At 44.1% G+C, this 16,255-nt stretch overlaps 1 protein-coding gene across 7 annotated transcripts in view; it reads right to left on the bottom strand.

Annotated features, from left to right (window-relative positions):
• The window catches only part of GRAMD2B (GRAM domain containing 2B), a 117,036-nt gene that overhangs the window by 12,798 nt on the left and 87,983 nt on the right, over nucleotides 1–16,255 (bottom strand). For all 7 annotated transcript variants that reach the window (XM_069492130.1, XM_069492129.1, XM_069492131.1 and 4 more), the window contains exons 2-8: nucleotides 13,814–13,933; nucleotides 10,836–10,947; nucleotides 8,692–8,758; nucleotides 7,053–7,156; nucleotides 3,283–3,378; nucleotides 526–597; nucleotides 347–427 (exon numbers count right to left, since the gene is read on the bottom strand). In XM_069492130.1, coding sequence (XP_069348231.1) covers nucleotides 347–427; nucleotides 526–597; nucleotides 3,283–3,378; nucleotides 7,053–7,156; nucleotides 8,692–8,758; nucleotides 10,836–10,947; nucleotides 13,814–13,933 — 652 coding nt within the window. The remainder of the gene's footprint in view (nucleotides 1–346; nucleotides 428–525; nucleotides 598–3,282; nucleotides 3,379–7,052; nucleotides 7,157–8,691; nucleotides 8,759–10,835; nucleotides 10,948–13,813; nucleotides 13,934–16,255) is intronic.

The raw sequence follows: 16,255 nt of genomic DNA, 5'->3' as shown, positions 1-16,255 counted from the left end.
GATTACTCAGCCCTACCTCAAATAGATTTGTGAATCCCTCTAAAACAATATTGACCATCAAACAGAGCAAGACTTCATAAATGTCTTCAGTGACCGGTAACTCACCAAGACAGCCCACTATTATGCTGCTTTTCTTTTGCAGGACAACTCTTCAATTATTTGACAAAAGTTTATGGCCTCCTACGGTTCCCTCTTCTTCAGGACAGATACGCCCTGTTTCTTCCACTGTGCCTCAAACATCCTGGTCCTAAGTTCTTCCCACACCCTGGTCATGGTATAAGCACAGGTGTAATGGTGGGACTTACTCCCTTTCTTTTGCGTTTAGATAGTTACGTAGGCAACTTACCAGAGGCAAAGATGAAGGGCGATCTGCCCGGAAACTATTTTCAGCCGAAGACGGATTGGGGCTGTTACCAACACTTGTGCTCTGAAATTATTGGAACGAAATGAAAAACCAGATCAACTAAGAAACCATAAGAAGTACAGGAGAGAGACAGTACTGAGGCTTGGGGATGTCATACTCACTTCTAAGTGTCCACACACAGATTTGAGTAGTTTGTAAGTTGAATCTCTGGAGAGTAAGGAGACAAATATGTACTGAAAAACAAAACACAATAATTATTAACAGATATTGCCTGACAAGAATCAAGAGTTTGGAGTTCAAAAAGGTGTCTGTATATAGTTTTTTCATTTTCAAACGATGTAGACCATTTTCTGGCCTATATTCTCATTCCTCTCATCCAAACATTCAACTTCTTTTCTCCTCTTCTTTTTTTTTTTTTGAGACAGGGTCTTGCTCTTTTGCTGGGGGCTAGAGTGCAGTGGCATCATCATAGTTCATTGCAACCTCCTGGCCTCAAGTGATCCTCCTGTCTCACCCTCCTGAGCCTCCTGCATAGCTAGGACTACAGGTGCACCAACACATCCGACTAATTTTTATTTTTTGTAGACATAGGGTCTCACCTAGGCTGGTCTTGAACTCTCTTGGCCTCCAGTGACCCTCCCACCTCGGCCTCCCAAAGTGCTAGGATTATAGGCACGAGCCACCGTGCCTGGCCTAAACATTCAACTTCTATTCCATTTCTGGAATAAAGCAAATATATTCCCCAAAAATAGCAACAAAATCCCCAGACCCAATTTCAGAGTAATAAAGAAACATAAGGCAAAAATGAAGCCTCCAAAACCCCGACACTGGTGCTCTAAATAAGCACAGAGAGGAAAAGGCCTGGACTTTAAGGCTAGTGATATTTGCTAGATCCTCTTTACAGTCTCTTCCCCTCTGTTTTTGTTTTTAAAGGTATTTAACAATTCCCAAGGGTCTGCTCTCTCTGCTCTGACCTAGATTTCTACTGAAAGCTTCCCAGTGGCTCTAATAGGCTAGTTGTTTTTCACGCCATTTCCAGTTTCTTCCTGGTCCAAATATGGAGATTTTCTAGTGGATGCGTGTAAGTGAGCTATGGGAAAGGAGTAAAATCAGAGCTAGACAAATAATTTGGAGACAAAAGACATAAGGAGGCCGGGCGCGGTGGCTCACGCCTGTAATCCTAGCACTCTGGGAGGCCGAGACGGGTGGATCGCTGGAGGTCAGGAGTTCGAGACCAGCCTGAGCAAGAGCGAGACCCCGTCTCTACTAAAAATAGAAAGAAATTATATGGACAACTAAAATATATATATACAAAAAATTAGCCGGGCATGGTGGCACATGCCTGTAGTCCCAGCTACTCGGGAGGCTGAGGCAGTAGGATCGCTTCAGCCCAGGAGTTTGAGGTTGCTGTGAGCTAGGCTGACGCCACGGCACTCACTCTAGCCAGGGCAACAGAGTGAGACTCTGTCTCAAAAAAAAAAAAAAGACATAAGGAAAAACCTACTCTTTCTCCATCTATTTAAGCCAGAGAATCTCTTCAGACCTCCTTTCCATGAGTTCGCGATTATAAGAGAACTTGAACAATTTCCAAGCAAGTACTATGTTCCAAAGTAATTAACATTGTGGGCTCTGGCATTAGACAGACCTAGTTGCAGATTTTGGCTCTGACATCAAGTGGGTGACATTGGGAAAACTGTGGAACCCCCCCCCCCCCGCTTAGCTTTAGTTTTCTTAACAATAGTTATCCCTTATAGGGTGGTGGTGTAGAGTAAATGAGAACATGTAAGAAAAGCATTTAGCGTATGCCTGGCAAGGAGTAAGCACTCGATGCCTGTTGGCTATTAGTGTTAAGAAAAATCCCTAAATAGATATTAACCTATTTTCTAACTTATCAGAATAGCTTCTTTTATCTTTTCTTCTCTCTTCAAGGTTTCCAGTATGGTTAGAATAGAATGTAGTTTTTATGCTTTTATAGAAATAATAGGTAAAAGATTAAAAAAGAATTTCAAGTGAAAAATGAGTAGCCCAATGACTCCACTCCCTGTCTTGCTAAGCTGAAATAAATACCACTTTTAATGCACATATTTCTGGTAGCACATGTCTGGGGTAGCCCAGTAGTCAGTGACAGCTCTAGGATTTCTGTACGGAAGAAAGGTAGCTGGGCAACCCGGTAGCAAAGAGGGTGTAGGAAATGGTCCTACGGCTGCCGCTGCGGAGTAGGCACACGCCTGGCGTCCCTGGGATGGGTCTGGGCAGGTACTGACTGAGGTTAGGGGAGGCTGGCCACCCCACCCCAGGGACTGCGGTCTCCCTGCCAGCAAGGTTATGGTTTTTTTTGAGACAGGGTCTCACTCTGTGGGTGGGCTGGAGAGCAGTGGCATCACCCTAGCTCACTGCAGCCTCCAACTCCTGGGCTTAAGTGATCTTCCTGCCTCAGCCTCCCTAGTAGCTGGGACTACAGGTGCACGCCACCACACCTGGCTAATTTTTCTAGTTTTTGTAGAGATGGGGTCTCACTGTTTCTTGGGCTGGTCTTGAACCTCTGGCCTCAAATCATCCTCTCTCCTTGGCCTCCCAAAATGCTAGGATTATAGGTGTGAGCCTTTATTTTTTAAAATAATATTTAAAAAACTGAATATACCGTTTAGCCTGACTTGACAGATATTAGGGAAAAGGAAGTTGGGAAAGAATTTTATTTTTTTGACCTTGGTCAGGCAAGTATTATAAGGGAAACAACAGTACATAAACATCTATAGGCTATAATTTCTAAAATTAGTCTGACAGAATATCTCCTGATTTATGAGGAGATAATGCTATTTACAGTTCAGGGTAAGAGGCCCTTGGCTAGAGGACCCTAAGGGAACAGAGTCCAGGGCAGGAGGACAGAGCAAAGGGCCCTCGCTCTGGTGCACACTCACCCTGTCTGTGACCGTCGATATAATCAGGGCATTTGGCACCAGAAGAGCAGTTTTGGTTTTCTTTATCAGGGTTACCGAGAAAACGGGAATGGAGATCTGAAACAGAAGCACCAAGTTAACTCTGGTTCACACTTCGAAGAACAACACTTCACATCTTTGTGTTAAAGAAAAAAAAAAAAAAGATAAACAGAAATCAAAACCAGCAGCAAGCTCTCCAGCCTTCCTGAAAATAAAGGAATACGGAATCTTAGAGAGTGACAGACGTGTGTCCCTGAGCTCCTCAAACTGGTCTTTGCAAAGCCAGAGGATAAATCTGGATCATCAATTCCACTGAAGGTCTCGGTGGGAAACCTTTATCTGCAGACGTGGGAACAGAATGCAAAATTTACATTCATTTTGAAGAGAAGCACAAGGCCTTACAGAAGCCTCGAGCCTGTGGTCATCTACTCTGGCCAACCTCCACATGCCCCACTCTCTTCTGTATTCAGGTGCACACGGGTGGGGAAATCGTTAAAAAGCACTGGTGTACTGGAATCATCAATGGACAGGAAATCTGGGACCTGAATTCTCAGCTCAGTTCTGTGACTACAGGCTGAGCATCCTTAATCCAAAAATCCGAAATCCAAAAGATTCCAAAATCCAAAACTTTTTGCGTACCAACGTGACACCCAAAGGAAATGTTCACTGGAGCATTTAGGATTTTGAGATTAGGATGCTCAGCTGGTTATGTAATATTGTGAAAATATTCCAAAATCGGAAACATTTCTGGTCCCAAGCATTTCAGATAAGGGATATTCAACCTGTATCTACATGACCTACTCAACCTTATAAACTATTCTAGCCTCAGTTTCCTGATTTATAAATTGGAGATAGTCTTGTGTACTTCTAAGGATTTTCTGTGGATTAGAAGAGATAATACATGGAAAATGCCCAGTGCTGAATAAAAATTTCATTCATTTTCTCACTTATCTCATGAAATCAGGATGAGTGAAATGGGAGAACTCTAAGTTCTCTACTGGTTCAATATAGAATAACAACAATGATAATGACAGTGTAGAAGTTACCATTATTAATAACTATCAGATAAGAATATAATTTAATTATGATGATCCTATGAAGTTGATATTATAAGAGATAAGGAAATTTGTTTAGAGAGGAACGTAACTTGCTTAAAGTCTTACATATAAGAAGCTACAAAGATGGAATTTGAACCAATCTGATCCAAACATGGGGGCTTTTCAATACAATTTGCTATAAGAATGTATCAGATGGCACAAACAATAGTAGAAGTTCCTGATACTTCTACGTTATACCCCTCTAACCAGGTCTGGTCTCAAAGGAAAACAGGTCACATCACTTTGATCTCTGAAAATAGAGTCACACACTGCAGGGTAACAAGAAAACGATCTGATTCCCTCCACAGGTACACACGTTCACTTGAACATCTGCTTCGTAAAAATGCTTCACGTCTTCAGAAAGACCCCCACGAGGTGAGTGAGGAGGAGGAGGGGCTAAGGTAAGCACTGCCAGCTTGAAGGAATAAGAATGAGCTTTTCATTTTGAATATTTACATTCACATCTTGGTTTATGAGACGGTGTTATTTACTGCCCTGCCACGTTCCAAACATGAAGACATGGAAGAACGAGGGACTACAGAGACAATTTCTAAAAACTAGTATTTTGCCAGAGGACTCTACTCACTAAAAATTTTACGAATGGGAGATAATTCAGAAGTTATAAGTTGGGAAAATTTTGGCAAAAAAGAATTTAAGATCTACTTAGATATGATATCAAAATGAGTCTAATTTTGTTTTTGAGCAGCAACACAAACACAGAGTGACAAAGGGTTATAAATTTAGATTTTTCATAATCTAAGGCAAGGAACACCCTTAAGAAGGAGTTTTCAATCAATTGCTTCATGAGTATAAAATTATAATGAAGTAACACTTGTGAAATAAAGCTTAAATCACTTTTCATTTTGAGCCTAGACGGAACACAATACATACATGTTAATTTTATTAACATCTGAAAATACCAACAGCATCGGACTAGATGGTCCTGATTAAATTAAGGCTAAACTTTATTAATAGTTTTCCTGGGTAGGGTGCTTAGAAGGTTCCCCTTCTTAGCGCAAATTGTTTGGGTGCCTTCAGTACACTGGATCATGTCAGACGAAGGTCTGTTGGCAGTGAGGAAATTCTGCAACATCTCTGCAGCCCAAGTCTCCTTTGACAGCCACTCTGAGAAGGGGAGACACATACAAGCCACTATCATGGTTCTTATTCCCACCCTTGCTAACTTTCAGTCTCCTGCCTCTGAGGTTAGACACAGCCCATGCCAAAGCGATTTCAGCGTGTCCATGTCTTTAGAAAACCTGGGTGACTCCTTTGTAGCTTCTTTGTGTCAGTTCTCGTTACAACCATATTAGCTTGAAACTGTACTTACTGCCTTTGTGAATTTCCCCATCTCTTAACAAAGACTCATTCTCCCTTCACTAAAATCTCTAACTCCTGCTGCTTTGTTCGGAGATGTTGGCGCTCTCTGAATTCCTGAGAACGATCGGTATCACACTGGTCAGTATACTCAACCCTTTTCCCACTCCATGAACAAGTCCTTATGATCCAGAAATCTAGAAGTACGGTGGGATACTGCGTACTGTCACTTCCATTATCCTGATTCAGATGATACTGCCAATGAAAATGTTTATCTAAATGTAACTCTATATAATAAAGACACAACATGAAAATAACAAGTTTTACCTAAAGAATAGTATGCTAGTCTGTAGACCCAACACCAACAAAATAAAGAGTTTCCATTACATTTGTTACGTGGTCATTATGTGACTACCAGTGGCTTTGGAGAGAATATTTAAAGCACATCTATTGCTCAAAACACAGAGTTTTTAATTGGCTACTTCATGAGTATAAAAACTGCTTCTTCATAATCATGAATCAGAATGCCTGAAAACTCAGCGAGGTCACACAAACCCACGAAGGTGTTTCTCTGGAGGCTGGACTGGAGGCTGGACTGAACTGGGACGGGACCTCGAGCTCAAAGGTGAAGAATGCGAGTGGGGGGTGGAATGATTTTCCTTCTTAGGCCATAGCCCCAGGGTCCTGGGCTTAGAAGGCGGCGCCTTGGGCAAACTGCCAGTTCCTCAGGCTGTTCCTCATGGCTCAGGGTGTGAGGCGCCTCTGCTCCCCTACATCTGTGTCTAATGAGAATGAAAAGATGTAATATCAGCATATACTTGGGAGGGTGGGGGTCTGCCTCCCCGAGACTAGGCCTCAGCTGCTCCAACTCCTGCTCGTTCTGTGCTGGTGAGGGTACAGCGAGCTCTAACGAGGAGCTTTCTCATAGGCTTGGTGTCCTGGATGTCTCTGATGGCAACTGGTATGAATACGGTACAAAAATTGATGTTTCTTAAAAAAAAATTGCTTTGGTTTCAATGACCGTCTTTGAGATAAATTATGGCGCACACTCTGTAGAACGTTGTTCTCTGGTGGCGTGGGTAAAGGGGTCGGGGTGTGGTCGCGGGAGACGCATGTGCACGCGTGTGAGGACATGACCGAGAGCCGTGCCTGGAGCACAGGGGTGACAGCCGTCTGCAGGTGCGTAGAAGCCGCAGTGCTTGGGACTACAGCAAAGGGAAATTTGATATAACGGCATAACCATGACACACATATTTATAAATATAGCTAAATTTCAACCAATTAATATTCACAATATATAATAAAGGGTTAGCTTTCTTTTTAAAAAGTTACACTAACCTTTGTGTCTTTTCCAAAGACCTTGGAATGAAAACAAATCCAGTTTTCTGATACGAAGAGCTTTCCTTGGTACAGTATTTCTTTCTGTAGAGCACAGGTGAAGCCTGGGAGAATTTATACAGGTATAGTATCATACAGAATTTTCCATTTAAAACACAAGTCATGTCTATATTTTGGTGACTCAGGATGGGCAGAGATAACATACTCAAAAGATCTATCACATGTTTTTTAGTCAGTTTTACTGGAAGAACGCTGTGGAGACTAATTTGTTTTGTACTGCACAGTGTTACAAACTTTAGTATAAATCATGATGGAAAGGCAAATCTACCATTGCACATGAGAGACCAAGAATGGTGTTTCAAAAGTCTCCTTTATTTGGGTTGGTGTGTCATCCGTGGGCTAATACTAGCTCACCTGTCCCAATCCTTTTGGGAATTCTCACTAATGACTCCTTTTGGAACAGATGGTCTTGTTGGGGGAAGAGCACAGGACCCACACCTTCTGTGTGGCAATCACGGCAGAAATCCAGCATCCTGCCTTAACATGTGCACACCAAGAGGCTAGAACGGAACTTTGGGCCTTGGATGAACCCCTGCAGAGCAGAGTAGGTGCTTTTTTCTTTCTTTTTTTTCTTCCTTTCCTTTCCTTTTTTTTTTTTTTTTTTTGAGACAGAGTCTCTCTCTATTGCCCAGGCTAGAGTGAGTGCCGTGGCGTCAGCCTCGCTCACAGCAACCTCAGACTCCTGGGCTCAAGCGATCCTCCTGCCTCAGCCTCCCGAGTAGCTGGGACTACAGGCATGCGCCACTATGCCCGGCTAATTTTTTCTATATATATTTTTAGTTGTCCATATAATGTCTTTCTATTTTTAGTAGAGACGGGGTCTCGCTCTTGCTCAAGCTGGTCTCGAACTCCTGACCTCGAGCGATCCACCCGCCTCAGCCTCCCAGAGTGCTAGGATTACAGGCGTGAGCCACCGCGCCCGGCCTTCCTTTCCTTTTTTAAACAGTGTCTTGCTCTGTTGCCCAGGCTGGAGCACAGTGGCATGATCATAGCTCACTGCAGCCTCCAACTCCTGGGCTCAAGTGAGCCTCCTGCCTCAGCCTCCTGTGTAGCTGGGACTGCAGTTGTGCACCACCATGCTGGCTAATTTTTTTTTTTTTTGTAGGGACGGGGTCTTGCTGTGTTGCCCAGGCTCAGAGTAGGTACTTAACTAGCATCCTGGGCAAGATACTTAGGTGTGATCCTCACACCCTTCATAGTGGCATCAGCAGGTATTTGTCCACGTCTAAGGACTGGAGTTTCCTTTTAGCCTTCTAGTGGCCTCTTGTCCCAGGCTCGTTATCCTAAATCTCAGAATAATCCAATCACGTGCATTTCAGCAATAAATAAAGAAGGCAAGGATATCATCATTCTGGAATCACCTTGGGCGATTCCCTATCATGTGGAGAGATTCTGTTTCTCATTCTATTCTCTTATCTTTCAAGATTTGCTTGGTGAAAGCTGACTGAAGCTGGCATTCCTGTCATGTCATGACTTGCAGAAGTGACTCTGTCTCTGGACTGTGCCCTCTTTCTCCCCCAAAACTCATGATCAACTTTTCAAATATGTAGCTTAAAACATCAAACAGGCCGGAACTTACTTTGCCTCAGTGGTTCCTCAGTCGGGACATCAAGAAACAACTTGTGAAAGTGCATATTCGCTTTGTACTGCAAGGAGAGCAGAGCACAGGCATTACTGCATCCATCTTTTCATGAAACATCACAAATTTTAACATCAGTTTGAATTAAATATGAAGTTTTCCTTTTCTTAATAGTATCTTTCTTTTTTTTGAGACAGGGTCTTGCTCTTTCCCCTGGGCTAGAGTGTAGCGGCATCAGCCTAGCTCACAGCAACCTGAAACTCCTGGGCTCAAGCGATCCTCCTGCCTCAGCCTCCCGGGTAGCTGGGACTACAGGCATGCGCCACCATGCCCGGCTAATTTTTCTATTTTTTGTAGAGATGGGGTCGTACTCTTGCTTAGGCTGGTCTTGAACTCCTGGACTCAAGCAATCCTCCTGTCTCTGCCTTCCAGGGTGCTAGGATTATAGGCGTGAGCCACCACACCTGGCCCCTTAATATTAATTATTTAATTAAATTTAATTAATTTAAATTTTTTAAAAATTAAAACATTACTTCAAAGGGATGCCATAGGCTTAAATGGGACAATGCATCTAAAGGACCTGCCGCCTAGGGCACCATATGGTCACCATCCCTACTGTGGTGGTGTCGTGAAGCCATTTCCTTAGCCAGTGACAGGCTTTCACACACAGACTTCACTCTCCAGGGCAGGAGGGGGCCCAGGACTCTGAAATACTGCAAATCACTTCATTGTCAAGGCACTGATTTCACAACTAGGGCGACAACAACGTATAGCCCGCAATTTATAGTTCGTAAAATGCTTTCACAAACATCCTCCTCACAGTAACCCTGGGAACCTGGCGTCCCCACTCCCTGGGTTGGGACACCGTGCCTCAGGGATACTGAGTGACGTCAGTCGCACCACACAGCTGTTAAAGAGTGGAAGGTAAGCTGGGTCCCCTCCACAGGATCACTGTCCCCTAGGGTGCTGCTGGACACCAAGTCTCATAAGGAGAACAGAGAGAGACGCACGAGCAGGACCCGGGTGGTTTTTGATCCAAATCAGGAGTGGCCTCAATGGCAAAACTGGCCCTATTACTGCTGTACAGACCAGGTCATCGAGAAGACAGGCGGTCCCTGCAGGTCAGCTACTTTATAGACAACACCTACATGAAGTAAATTATCTCATGCTGCTTTCCAGGAGGACATTTTCCATCCGGAAAGACTCCTTGATTAAAGCTAGGTATTCTATGGGGGCTTCACAGAGATTTTGTTTTTAATGGCTACAAGAAGCAATGGTTGTAAACTTGATTTAAAATATCCTAGGCCACAAACTCTTCAAAAATGTCAATGTGAACAAAGGCAAACAAAGGTAGTGGGACCCATTGATCTAAATTAAAAGCAACATAGCAAATAAATGCAGTATGTGACTCTAGATTGGATCCTGGAGAGGAAAAAAAACCATCTTTATAAAAGACATCATTACTGGGACAACGGTGGAAATGCAAAAGAGATTTTATAGTAATATTTTTGTATATTTCATATTTAGTTAAATTTCTTGAGTGTGCCAAGTTTTTTGATTTAGCTCTTAGGAGATAGCTATTCAAGTATTTAGGGGTGAAGTGTCAACAAAAGCCCCCCAAACTCCTGGCCCCAGTAAATGTATCACACTCTGTGATGACACAGAACTGGGCTTTGTTTCCTATCTGGTCGCATTTTCGAGCAGAACCCAAATTACTTCTGGAGGAGAATGATGACCCCGCCCATAGGTCCTCCTCTGTGCGTAGGTGGCCTTCTGCTCAGGCAGGTGCCTTTTCAGACTCTTCAATTTTCATACAAGGATGTCACGGATCCCCTTGTTTTGCTAATTATGAGACAAGCACATGGCTCTGTGTTGGTCCCTGATCTCTGGGTACTTGTCAGAGTTGAGGGTCACAGCATGGAACTCACTACCACTCAGTATGTGTCGAAAGGTCAGCTGCGGAGTATAATGTTGATGAAAAATTGACTGCAGGAACTGCCACCTGTCCACTCTTGTAATTCTCTAGACCCTAAGTCCACATCTGTACTGCCCAGCAGGAAGCTGCATGCTCAAATTCCTTCTTTCCGTTGGCTTCAATAGTTCCATTACCCTCTGAGACAATCCAAATCCCATTCCCAAATTACCTGACTAGAAGACGACGACTTTTTCCTTTCAGTCTTAGGGTCATTTTTGCTTTCTGTTTTACAATCGCTCTTATCGCCTGCTAAAGAGGCACCATCAAAACTGGATTTTGACCTGGGGAAAGAAAAATCCAGGGAGTCTATAAGATAAATCTTTTATGCTACTAATTTATTGTAATAAATCTTGATTATTATACCATCTCATAAGAAAACCTGACGTTTGTTTTTCTCTTCTAGGTATCAATGATCATTCATGCTACTCTGCGGGCACTTACATAGCACGTGTTTTGGGAGCCTGGGGTGATCTGCACAGGCTGTAATCACAACCTGTAGACGTGGTAACTTATAAAGGGAGAAATAACAATCAGGTTGTGAAAGTATGTCATTTTAAAAGTATCTTAATCAGTATAAAGAGGAATACTTGAGGCAAATTACTAAACAAAATTGCAGTCATAGTTTAATCAAAGAATATTTTTGTTTCAGAATTCCATTAATATTTAACAAGGATTAATTAAGTGGGGCTTTGTGTTAAATGCCTCGGGGCCCACAAGACAGTCTTCATCCTCAAGGAGCCTGTGTACACATGCATCAGCCATTTTTTAAAAAAGGCAGTACATGATTTATTGCCAAAGTAATACACATCGTAGGAGTTAGGAGCAGGTATAGAGACAGTAAGTCTAACAGGAGGTCAGAGAAGAGGAGAACAATGGGATGATGTGGGTTTAATATGCTGGGACGAGAGGAATCGGTCACAATGAGAGGCGAGACACAACAGCCCAGAGCAGAAAATCGGTAACAGTGAAATCAGGAAAAAAAAGGGAGAGAGAACAAGAGAGAGAACATGTTTGAAGTCAAGTCTTCTTTTGTCGTGTTAAGGGCAGAGGACAGAGCTCCAGGGTTTCTTTCTACGGTGATTGTAGCCCTGGCCGTCCATTTTAGTATATGTGTAAATTTGCACTATCTTCAAACCAATAGTTAAAAACAGTCATTTCAAACTGGAATGTATGTATGATTTTTAGAGCAAGTTTTATAATGATGTAGTTGCTTTATCACTAGGAGGAAACGGCACATGGAATCCATGATTTCCCAATATCATTCCTTAAAATGATGCTCAGTTAAAAAAGTATTTGGTTCAAAGTGGACTTAAGAAGAATCTGAAGTAATTCAGGTAGTACATGGGTGTCACAGAGGGACAAAAATGACTGAAGTCACAGAGCTGTTAGGTCCCAGTTTTTTTAGCTGTAACAAGATGGACCATATGATGTCCTCAGCCCTTTCCGGCCACAACAGTTTATGACTCCACAATACTCCAATCGCAGGAGAAACATCTGTCAGCAATTCAAGGTAGATGGATTTCATTTCGGCTACAGAACATTGAACCTATTCACAGATATAAATTCCCTGGGAATTCTAGGGATTACTTTTTTGGGAAGCTATGAGTAAACACTTGTACTTGAAAATAAAATTATTTTTACAAACGTCAACTTACCTTTTATTTATACTACTCACTAATTTGAATTTATCACCTCTACTGACTCAAATTAATAAATGTTAATGGAATTGCCAAGAAAAAAAAAAAAAAAGATCCGATCTTTTGAAGAACTGTGGCCTGCAAGCAAATGTGAGGAGTTGGTGCTCTACCCTTGATAATTTCAAAAAATATGCGTCAAGGGAGCTTGCAGGGGTACTCATTTACACGGTATCGATTTCCTTGAGTCTTCTCAACCATGTTACTTTCACTTTCTACAGGTGACGATAAGCAGGACCAGAAGCCCCGTGCAGAATGAGCCTGTGGGGCCCCTTACACAAAAATTATTAAGCATTTCCAGACGGTGAGAGCAGAGCATTCACCAAGCATGGGGTTTGCGACTGCATAGATTCTACTCCCATGAAGGTTAACACACATCCCTGCTGATGAGTACATTATGTTCCCTGAAGCCTGGGGAAGCTGGAGCAAAATCAACAGTGTTTTTAAGGTGCCTGCTATGGCCGGTGGACAATGGTGAAAGATCTGAGAAACAACATGCTTTGTGCTTTTGAGAAGAGAATCATTTGGTGAGTGAGGCAGGATGCTCTGACAGGAAACAACTATAGAAAAAAACAGTGAAAGTGAGATGCCACGAAACAGACATGCAGAAAAGATGGAGAGATAATTGGGAGTTTGAGTCAGAAAAGGAAAGTGGGGGGGAAGAGTTAATTAAGACTTACGCTTGGTCTTGAACAAAGCATAGGTGTGGAGAGAAGACATGGGCTGGGTAGCCAGGAAGGAAGCAAAAAGCAAGAGTTAATTACTCTCCCTTAGCAGAGGCCAAAAGAAGTAGAAGGTAGCAGTTCTAGCATTTCTAACAATGGTGAAGACAACAGTAATTCCACTACTTAGTAACGGTAAAATCATGTTTACCCATCACTGACCATTCCTTTAACCACTCCCTTTTAAGTGCTAAAATACAACTTTAAGTCTCTGTTTGGTAGTTAGTGCTCCTGAGAGTAACGGGGGCCACAGCTACACACCTTAGAACCGCCTCTCCCCGCCAGCCCCGTGACCAAACCAGCCCCCTGCCCGGCCGACCCAGGAAACCGTGGCCCCCAGGAAAGTGAGCCCCCAGCGAGCAGACCCAGAGGCTGAGCAGACACTCCGACCTGGCCGGCCTTCCCCCGTGCTTTAAGGATCTACGCCCGAGACTAGGCCACCCTGGCTCCACCTGTTAGCAAAGTCAGCACTTTCAGAAAGGCGCCGGTGGTCTGCAGAAGGCTGGGGCGGGGAGGAGGAAGACACGCTGCCAGGAAGAGATGAGAGAGGGAGCCAGACACCAGTGGCCGGGGCATCTAGCAAAAGCGCCCACGCTTTCTCAGGGGCATCACTAGTCTATAGCAGATTCTTCCTCTTAACGATGACCATGAAACTAGAAATACCTGCTCCTCCCGCAGCCCCTCCTCCCCAAAAGGCAAAAGAGAACAAAGAGAGTCAACTGAGGACTCACCGTAGGGAAATGATTCTCTTCTGGTCTGGGGACTCGGCCTCCATGGATGGGGTAGGGGACTGGGCTGTTGGCGACCTGCAGATTTTCTTTTTCTCCTCCACACCATTCTCAGCCTCTGAGCTGGAGAGGAGACAAAGACGCTTCACCTTAGACATCCAGAGAGAGATGGAAGGAAAAATGAAGTAACCCCGGTTTCTGGAGAGTAGAATGATCTTCATTTCCCACTGACAGGCTAGTCAACGTGGACAGCTCAGCACTTTCCCGGTTTCCATGCTAACCCCTCGCCTGGTGCCTCCAGGGCGGTAGCTGCAGGTCACACCTGCTTAGCCTGGAAATGTCAGCTGTGGGGACTTGCTGGCTCCCAGTCTGAGCCTGAAGGCCCTGCGCTGCCCAGCTCTGCTCTGCCAGGCTGTGCCGGGGCAGGTCACCTGGAGGCTGGGAGGGCCCCAGAACACAGGCTCACGCTCACCTGTGGCCTCCCACAGGTGTGCGCCTTCCTGCTGGGAACCCCCACCCCTTTGTTTGTACTTCTCTTATGTCACTTATCACCTTTTGTTGTAGTTACCTGGGTCCCACTTACGGTTACTGTTTTAACCAAGAACTTCCCTAAGCAATTTACAGTCTATAATCTTTACAACCACCCATGTTAGGTAGGAATTATTACCCTCGTTGGACAGATATTCTCATTGAATATCTTGCCCAAGTTCACAGAGCCAGCGTTTATTTTAGTTGGAATTCAAACTCAGTTCTGTCCATCTGTAAGGGCTTTGTGTTCTCTTTCTCTCTCCCTATGCATCCCTCCCAACCACCTACCCCTCCCTGTAGCTCCCTTATTAACTCTTCAGTGTGACAGCTCCCCAGTGGGGTGGGAATCTTATTCCTCTTTATCCTAACCACAGGGTCTAGGGGCAGCGCTGGCATGCAGCCCTGATCAAGGCTTTGGAAAAACCAGGTCTGACCTAGTACAAGAGAGTGGTGGGGAGTCGAGGGGAAGGTGAATGAGAGGCTTTGCACGCTGACCCACTGGCAAAGGCAGGACGACTGGCTTGGCAGATGCAGAAGTGAACTCGCTTAGTCGGCAAGTGCAGGCCTTTTGGGAAATGGGAAAACATTTCCACTGTGGGAAGTGGGAGAGGAAGGAATGTTGAAAGGAGAATACAAAATGTTACATATGACTCAGATCCTTACTGTCAGCCTGGGCAGCAAAGAACTCACAAAACTTACTTCTCAGGATGTGGGAACTCCATGGGGCCGAGCATAAAGACAGACATGTTAAGGTGGCATTGCCATGACAGAGTGGCTCGTTTTGATCCTGATTCATCACCTGTTTGGTATTATCACCTACTTGCCTGCGTATGACTGCTCAGCAGGAAATGTCACTGCTCAAGCTAAGCTTTGTGGTTATTTGCTCACTACTTTTTACAGCCTATGGAAATTGCAGCCTACCACTAGAAGTCCCAACCCAGCACCAAGATCAAGACCAGTGGCTCACGCCTGTGATCCTAGCACTTTGGGAGGCTAAGGTGGGAAGATCGCTTGAGCCCAGGAGTTCGAGACCAGCCTGAGCAAGAGCAAGACCCTGTCTCTACTAAAAGTAGAAAAAAATAGCCAGGTGTGGTGTTGCGCACCTGTAGTCCCAGCTACTCGGGAGGCTGAGGCAGGAGGATCACTTGAGCCCAGGAGTTTGAAGTTGATGTGAGCTAGGCTGATGCCACGGCACTCTAGCCTGGGTGACAGAACGAGACTGTCTCAGGGAAAGAAAAAAAAAAAAAGACCAAGCATATCTGACTAGAGTATCTAACTAATAACCCCTACAAATGGCTGATGCTCTCATTTTGCAGTATGCCTTTCTCTTTTCCTAAGTAGAAGAATGCCTGAGGACAGAGGCTCAACCTTCCATTTCTTCAGTTCTTCTCAAAGTACTTAAAATATTAAGTACATTAAAAGGGCTCAGTCCATAAACGAGTGACAAAAGGTACATGGAAGGCCTTGAAATATTATTAGGAAAACGCTGCTTTGGTTTAAAATCAAACAATTGGACTTTATTAAACTTAGCCCCAAGTTTCATTTATGAACTCAAAGAATGTTTAGATTCTGTGGCTAAGGGGCCTTAGAGTATATTTTTGCCTTTTTTCTCTATCCCCCTCAAGACACACACATTACCGCTATTCTTCAAAACCATCAGGCAGAAATCCACTTGAGCAGCCCTCTTTAAGTAGGGAGACTGGAACCTCAGTAATCCCTCTCAACATTCATGCAAATATTTGCTGAATTCTACGCAGGGTCAGATCAGGACTGAGGGGCAGAGCTGTAGCTCTGCGCAGCACCTTTGTATACACGCAGAGCCACTCCTGCCAAGAACCGCTAAGGAAAAGGTGCCACTGGCAGAGATGAGGTGCCTCTTGCTCTGGGCAGAAAAGGCAAAGGTGCAAAGGCAGCAAA

The sequence above is a fragment of the Eulemur rufifrons genome, chromosome 17 (assembly GCF_041146395.1).
Source record: "Eulemur rufifrons isolate Redbay chromosome 17, OSU_ERuf_1, whole genome shotgun sequence".
Classification (NCBI taxonomy): Eukaryota; Metazoa; Chordata; class Mammalia; order Primates; family Lemuridae; genus Eulemur; species Eulemur rufifrons.
The sequence above is the reverse complement of the archived record's forward strand: the minus strand, read 5'-3'. Positions and strand labels throughout refer to the sequence as shown.